Raw genomic sequence first — 7,500 nt, 5'->3', positions numbered from 1 at the left:
GCGAAAATAAATCATATTAATGAATTTGTCTCCATCTTCTACTCCATCCCTCACTCTTGAAAGTTTTGTGTATGCTAGTTTGGAATGTGTGTTTGCGGGCCGCACACAAAGTAGCCTACTGGCGCTGCAAAGGTGAATAGATTTGTAGCACTTGCCAAAACAATTGTAGCATTGTTATAAAACCTTTAAAATATCTAAACAATCACAAGTAGGGCAGTTCATCACAGTCCATCCATTGCAACTGGACTGATGAAAGGTACACCTGTAGGCTACATTGTATTTGGGAAAAGCAGAAGGTATAATGTATTTATTTATTTATTATTAAACAAAACAATCCCTGTCAGTTCCATGCAGTTTTCAACAGCTATCAAGAAGAGAGGTCATGTCATGGATTTTTGTAAATGTTTCTTCTTCTACATATGCATAAGTTTAGTCATCTAGTTCATATGATATTCAGCTTTATTGTCAATGCACAAATTAAATACCAGTGGTCTAAAACAAAATGCCGTTTTACCCAGTGGTGCAAATAACTGACATGTCCAAAAGGGCCTTCATGAAATGCGTTGCTAGACTGTTCATACACATTTTAACGGGGCAAGTTGAAGAGCTACTGTCCGTTATTGTTTGTGCAAATAATATGCTGATTCATCTTCCCTTGCATTTTGCAACTATGAGGTCCATGGTTAGTATGGCTTTCGCCAGACCAAGCTCAATCTTTTAAGAAATCAAAAAGGAATCGCCGGGATATCAGGCTGAGTTCACCCAGCCTAGTCCATGGTAGGCGCCCGATAGAAATATCGTTAATGCATAGAGGCTATATAAGGTAGGCCCTATGCTAGGCCTATTACACAACATATATTGTCACTAGGCTATGCTGGCGACCCAAATAAAATCTCCTTTGGGAACCAATGGCTTACAGTATCAAGCGGACTTAAGCTGCCACCTCTTGGCGAAAAGTTAATAGTTTTGCATATCAGTAGTAATACATTTCACGCAGCTGTGTGAATCACGGAAAGTTTACACTTCTAAATGGAACCCAACCCACTGTACAGTAGCTCAAGGTCTGTGGCTAAAGCAGCCATAATGAAAGCGTTATCATTGTTTGGATACTTCTCACACACGTGTTTTTTAATCGCATAGACTACTACTACCAACCTGGAATCAAAGCACATCGATTCCCCTCTCACACCCTAAACACGCGCCGAACAAACAAAAACGCTCAGTCTCACGGTTTAGCCATAGGCAAAACTGTATTGGACCGCTGTAACGTTGGTACTAAATCATCCATCGCGCCAAAGAATGATTTTTTGTAGCACGTGCAACAAATATGTGTAGGTACAGCCCTGCCCTGGATACATCTCTCACGTCGGCTCTAAAACATTTGGTTTAAATGGAGATGTAGATCACGGGTGCGTTAATAAATCTACATTGCGGCGAGTTGACACAAATTATTCACTTTGATGAATTTTTGTAGTTTCAGTCCTAGTTCCTTTACTTTGAGCCATGCTCTTCCTTACTTGAATCACCTTTGAAAATAGAGGGTTGAAGTAGCCTATATGGGTGTTTGGGAATGAACGTTGACTCAGATGCTTTTTGAGACTTTGAGCTAAATGTCCCAGCCAGGTGTTTAGGATGCATCATAGACAGGTTATCCTTCAGGTAGCCTATATATTTTCCAGCCGTTCTCCATTTTTTAGAAAACCATCATGTAGCGAACGTGTTGTGGCTAACTCACTTAGCTCCTGTTAGTAGCCTAGGTTATGGTCATAAGCAAATGAGATGACAGTCGAAAGATGCAATTAGTGCTGTTATCAATTTTCTTGGTAGCCTATAACCGCATGGTTTTCTACAAATACAGCAATAATCAAATTGGCCTCCTTCACTCAACCAATGCTAACGGTAACATTATTATGACTGCCGCGCATGCCCAAATTTCCGTCAATGATTCCCGGGACACTGAAAGACCGGGGTACACGAAACTTGGTGGGCATGTAACCCCACATGGATAGCATGGAACCATCATTTTTCGTTTTGATCTGTAGCCCCCCCGCTGGACTGGACCCCCCAAAAGGAGGGTAGGGCAGACACAGTTCTCTGTGAATATCTTGAGAACTGTAGGGCCTAGGATGACCATTTTTTTTCGTATGTTTGCCTCCAGGGGTCATGTTAACCCATTTCATGTGCACACATGTGCACAAACAGATACACACACACACACACATACATTCACAGTAATCATCATTATGACACATACTCACACAGTAGACATATGTACGCTTGCATGCACAGGCACATACATGCAGGCACACACACACACACACACACACACACACTCACACACACACACACCCACACACATAACATAAACATAACACAAACAATCAAGAATTTCTCAGAACTATGAACAGGCAAGATGGAGGTGGGGTTGTATAAAATGAATTTTACATGTGAAATCTATGAACTAATCATGTTTTGGTACTTGTTGTCTAGCAGATACCAGTGAGAATTGAGTGTGGATAATGCAATTTAGTGAGACAGTTAGAATCATATAGGCCTTTCAGCGTGATTTCTTTTTGTGGAAAAAATGTGCTTGACTGGGCGGCGGTCATATTTTGTACCGCTCTGTGTACAAACAGTACATCTAGTTATGATGAATATTTGGTTTTCCTTTAATCCTGCTGAATTTGTAATTATGTATCGCCCGTTGTAATTGCCGATACTGATGTGCGTGCCTGTGTGTGTGTGTGTGCGTGTGTATATGTGTGCACCACCATCTACAGGCCAATGAGTGTACAGTCACTAATTGTACACATAACTTAATTTTTTTAGACCCCCCCATGGATGAAATTCTACGAAACTTGGCATATCCCCAGAGAATGTCAGGTTAATCATACACATAAAATTTGGGTGCAGTTTTGAACAGTTCTTAACATCTTAAGAGAGGGGGCGATTAAAGCAGAATGATATTGCATTTTAATTTTTTACCGGGGGGGGGGTGCAAATCACAAATGAGTGATTATGGGCTAGGTTGATGTGGGCCCTTGAGACCAACATACCATAAAAAATTTCTTCATCCTCGGTGCCACGGTTCATGTAGTTATTTAGGAAAAACTGAATTTTTTGGGTTTTGGGGGGGCCAGTCGCGAAGTGGCCCCGGGGACCAAACGAAATTTTTCCGTAAAAGTCTAGTGGGGCTACATACCCACCCCGGTGGTTCGGTGTCCCGGGTATCGTTGACCAAAAATTCAGGAAGTAGATGACGGGGGAAAAAAAAACCTATTAGACAACTAGCTTTGCTAGCTTCGCTAGCGGCAGTTATAATAATAGATAGGAGGGTATATTAAATAGGAATTTCCATTACTGTATTCCTTGATGCTCTCAAGCCACAGGCATTTAACATTTGCCAGTGTGTGTGTGTGTGTGGGGGGGTGCATGAGAGAGAGAGAGAGAGAGAGAGAGGATCTGTTACTAGAGAGAGAGAGGACTACTTCTACTCTAACCTCCAAAAGCAATTTAAATTATACAAAAACCTTAGTTGCAAAAAGTTAGTCCAAATATGGAAAAATTAGAAGTGTTTCCTTAATGTGCAATATCTTCTGACTATTTTGAAGTTGTGTATTTTGAATATGCACAATGTCTGTTTTTCCCATGCAAGTGCAAAATGCATTTATTTATGCCTTTTTAACCATCACATTTTAGAACAAAAAGGCAGCTGCCATATTATAAAGCTCTTTATCTAGTGAGCGACACATAAAAGGAAATGGGGTTCTTCAAGGAGGCAAGGTGACAGAATCCTTACATTCGCAGAAATGAGATAAGCTGAATCACTGTTGGCAGTCAGTGGAGCAGACCTCACCTAGCATAGAAGCAGTTATCTGCATACAGTATGTATCTCTCTCTCTCTCTCTTTCTCCCTTGCTCCCTCACTCTCTCTGTCCTCTCTCTCTCTTTGTCCCCTCGCTCTCTCTCTCCCACTCTCTCTCAGCCTCTCTGGCTGTGATTAAATCACTACATTTATTTGCACTATGATCAAACCCATAGATACACTTTAGCATTGCTTCTAAATTCTGCTACAGATCTCACGAATGGTCTATTCCTGGAGCTGACGGTTCCCATTTAAATGAACACAGCACTGAATTAGTGGAAGTAGCGGAACGGATTGTGGAGCCATTCAGCAGTAGGCTCTGGACTACGTGCTTATCTGTAGGGCAGCTACGTGGACAGAAGGATGGACAGACAGAGTGGATGTTAAGAGCCCCACAAGAGCTGTCCCCATACAGCGTGGGGCAGAAGAATCTACAGCTGCCTTTTTCCTATAATCTCTTAAAGCTGCCTGTTAAAGTCACCTCGGGCTGATGTAGCCTGCGGTAAACGTCCCTCACCAGGCATCAAGCTGGGAACCCAGGCGACCAATCACATTTGGAATACCAATCACAGGAGAATCAGTGGGATCTTTAATGTGGAGTGAAAGCTGCTTGTAACCCAGTTTCCAGCACCAGAGTGCATTTACATGAGGTCATCTTGGTCATTAAATGAGAACCAGTAGAGTCCTGGACCGCTGATAAAGTCTAATGAGTTTCAGTGCTGTGCTTCGGATGAGGAAAAGTTCAAGGTCGTGCGCTGCGTCGGGTCCATCATGCTGACGGGACATCACTGATAATATTCCCGAATGGATATTGCCATGATCTCATCTGGCTGCTGTCACCCCTACAGGGACCTTCAGGAGGAGAGTGGTCTACCTGTACTGCTGCACTCTATGCAAATCTCTCAGCCCCATTCTGCTTCTCTTCTCCACCATTAGTAAATGAGCTGCTTTCATTATGCAGGAAGTTCAAAAACACATTAGACTTTCATGGCTGCCTTCACTGGCTTGCCACATAGCATGTATTTATTGTTTGAATTGTGCACAACCCTACTTTGCACTTTCCTACCTTTTCCTGATTTCAATGGACAAAGTCTTCTTGGTGCTGCTGCCATCTGGATGAATGACTTTCTCCAGAGACAGGGGTGCGTCTCTGATGGGCAGAGGCAGGACCTTGGTCTCATGGGTGACAGGCAAGGTCTCTTCATCGCCGCCTTGCTGGCCAAGGTGTTGTTTGGCATAGTCAAACCCCTGGACTGGCTGTGGAGGCAAGGGTGATACTGTACAGGTTAAGGTGCGTCATTTAAACACAACTTAAACACAAATTAAAACTAACATGAAATGTGTAGCTCTTTAAAATTGCATGCATGAATGTACCCAAAGGGCCAGTAGAGAAATTAGCATTGGTTAAACTGTCAAATTGTGTCAAAGCTCTGTTCATTAACACAGAACCCAGTACCATCTCTGGGAATACAAAACAATGTGTTCACATCACGATTAGCACAAACAGGTATCTACAAAGCTTTCTTGAAGTAGGCTTCTGTGGCTTCTTACACTGTGCCCGATATACAGCTTATTCAACAAAAGTGGTTGTTTTCTGCTGGAATAGGTTGCTTTGATTAATTCAAGGATTCAGTTTAATATAATTCACTAAAACATTTCGCACCACTTTACTGAAACGTCAACACAAAATCTTCACAGTTCATGTAATAGTGTGGACAATACTTTGCTGTTCCTATTTTAATAATATTGTGGCGCTTTTCATTATCTTGATGTCGATTTATTTTTAAAACAATACCCAAGCTACCCAATCTTTCTCACCCTCATGACAACAGAGATTCTAGTCAGGTAATAGAGGACTGCGCAACAACAGCAGCAACAATAACAGCAACAGTGTTTTCAGAGAAAAATAAATCCTCAAACTACATTTATTATACAGAGGTTTTATACTTGCACTCCCCGACAGCACACAATAACAAAGGTAAACACACAAACACACACACACACGCACACACACACACACACACACACAAATACAAGCACACAAATATTGTACATGATTTAGAGCTCCTTTGGCTGCCAGTCACACTCCAATGATTTTTTTAGAGCCATTTTGTGGTGAAACATGAACATGAACAAACACTCACGCGCACACACACACACACACACACACACTCAAACACCCACATACAAAGAAACACATCCACACAAAACACACAGGCATTCTTCAGCGTGTGAGAAGCGTTGTAGAATGCTGAACAGAGACATGATGGCCAGGTTTTTTGATGATCACCATCTGTGCCGATCAAGCGCTCCATATATCACACGGACAGAGACGCCCGTTTGGAGAAAGCTGCTGCAGGAGAGGCACAGACATGTGAAATTGGAAAAAAACACCCCCGAGCTCGGGCCAGGCGCATACGCTATCTCCCGCACACCACACCACGCCACGCCACCTCAGACAAAATACAACCACAACACCAGAATTGCTTCCTCGTTTGGATCAAAGCCAGCGTCACCAGGGGCAGCTCATCTTGACTGTGGGGCATGCACCTTGACTGGAGGTGATAATACACACCCCGTTCCCTCTTGCACACAGAGAGAGAGAGAGGGAGAGAGGGAGAGAGGGAGAGGGGGAGAAAGTGAAAAGAGAGAAGGAAGGGAAGGCAGGGCTTGTGTGCACAGGGCTGAAACGCATTGGCAGAAGCAGAGTGCTGCTTCAAGGAACATTAAATTAACCTTCAGCTTTATGGCCATTAGAAAAAAATATGACCCCCTGGGTGACCACTCCTTCGCTGATGGCTGAGCCGGGGAAAGATGGCTGAGCTTTCGCTGCTTTAAAAACACTGACCGGACTACAGTGTGCATTACTGTTTAAATACACCGGCAATGCTACTATTGGGACAGAGAGGAAGGCAGGTTGAGAATGCAGAGAAAAAAGGAGAGTGGTCACTTGGAATAAAGTACAAACAATCAAGTACTATCTACGCTTTCTGTTCTGTGGTGAATATTACTGTAAGCACCTTAGTCTATGTGATCATATGAACATCGTCATCTTGACTCGCACAGAGCACAGTATCGGAGAAAAGACACACTGTCCATGGAAACGGAGAATCATTTCGGCTGCTATAACGAGACCTGGCACTCTTGATATGACAGCATTTCTTGAATAACCTCAGCTTCCTTGCAAACGTTCAGTTCAATAAAATATGCCACTCTCAATACACGTCCAATTCCCATGCTGCGAGCCAGACACACTAAAGGCTTTTGGCATGAACAAAATGCTGTATGTAAGCAGGGCATGGTTTGTCTTTGATTATCGGCTGGATGAAATCCCAGATATGATTTCTGATCAATGCAAACACATTCACTCATGTTATGACTATGTAGAGCCATGCCACTGCATGTATATTAGCTTTTTACTTTGAGATGTACAGTATTCGCCAAGCAAAAGTGCTTTTTAATGTGAGCGCGGAGAGAGAGCAATCTTATCGGCCGATACGCACCGCGGTAAAATTATAGGCCAAGTCTCATTCTGTGGCAAACTGGGTCAGAACAGAAATCTGGGGACGAAAGCGGAGGAGCAACGGGGGAGACTAATCCATCATATCAACAAAATGTCCGGCGATTTTGGGCGC

At 43.0% G+C, this 7,500-nt stretch overlaps 1 protein-coding gene across 1 annotated transcript in view; it reads right to left on the bottom strand.

The window, feature by feature from the left end:
* The window catches only part of kiaa1549lb (KIAA1549-like b), a 76,449-nt gene that overhangs the window by 19,280 nt on the left and 49,669 nt on the right, over window positions 1-7,500 (bottom strand). Inside the window, exon 13 of the mRNA XM_048263685.1 lies at window positions 4,932-5,122. Within this exon, the coding sequence (XP_048119642.1) occupies window positions 4,932-5,122 (191 nt within the window). The remainder of the gene's footprint in view (window positions 1-4,931; window positions 5,123-7,500) is intronic.

The sequence above is a fragment of the Alosa alosa genome, chromosome 14, assembly GCF_017589495.1.
Source record: "Alosa alosa isolate M-15738 ecotype Scorff River chromosome 14, AALO_Geno_1.1, whole genome shotgun sequence".
Lineage (NCBI taxonomy): Eukaryota > Metazoa > Chordata > Actinopteri > Clupeiformes > Clupeidae > Alosa > Alosa alosa.
The sequence above is the reverse complement of the archived record's forward strand: the minus strand, read 5'-3'. Positions and strand labels throughout refer to the sequence as shown.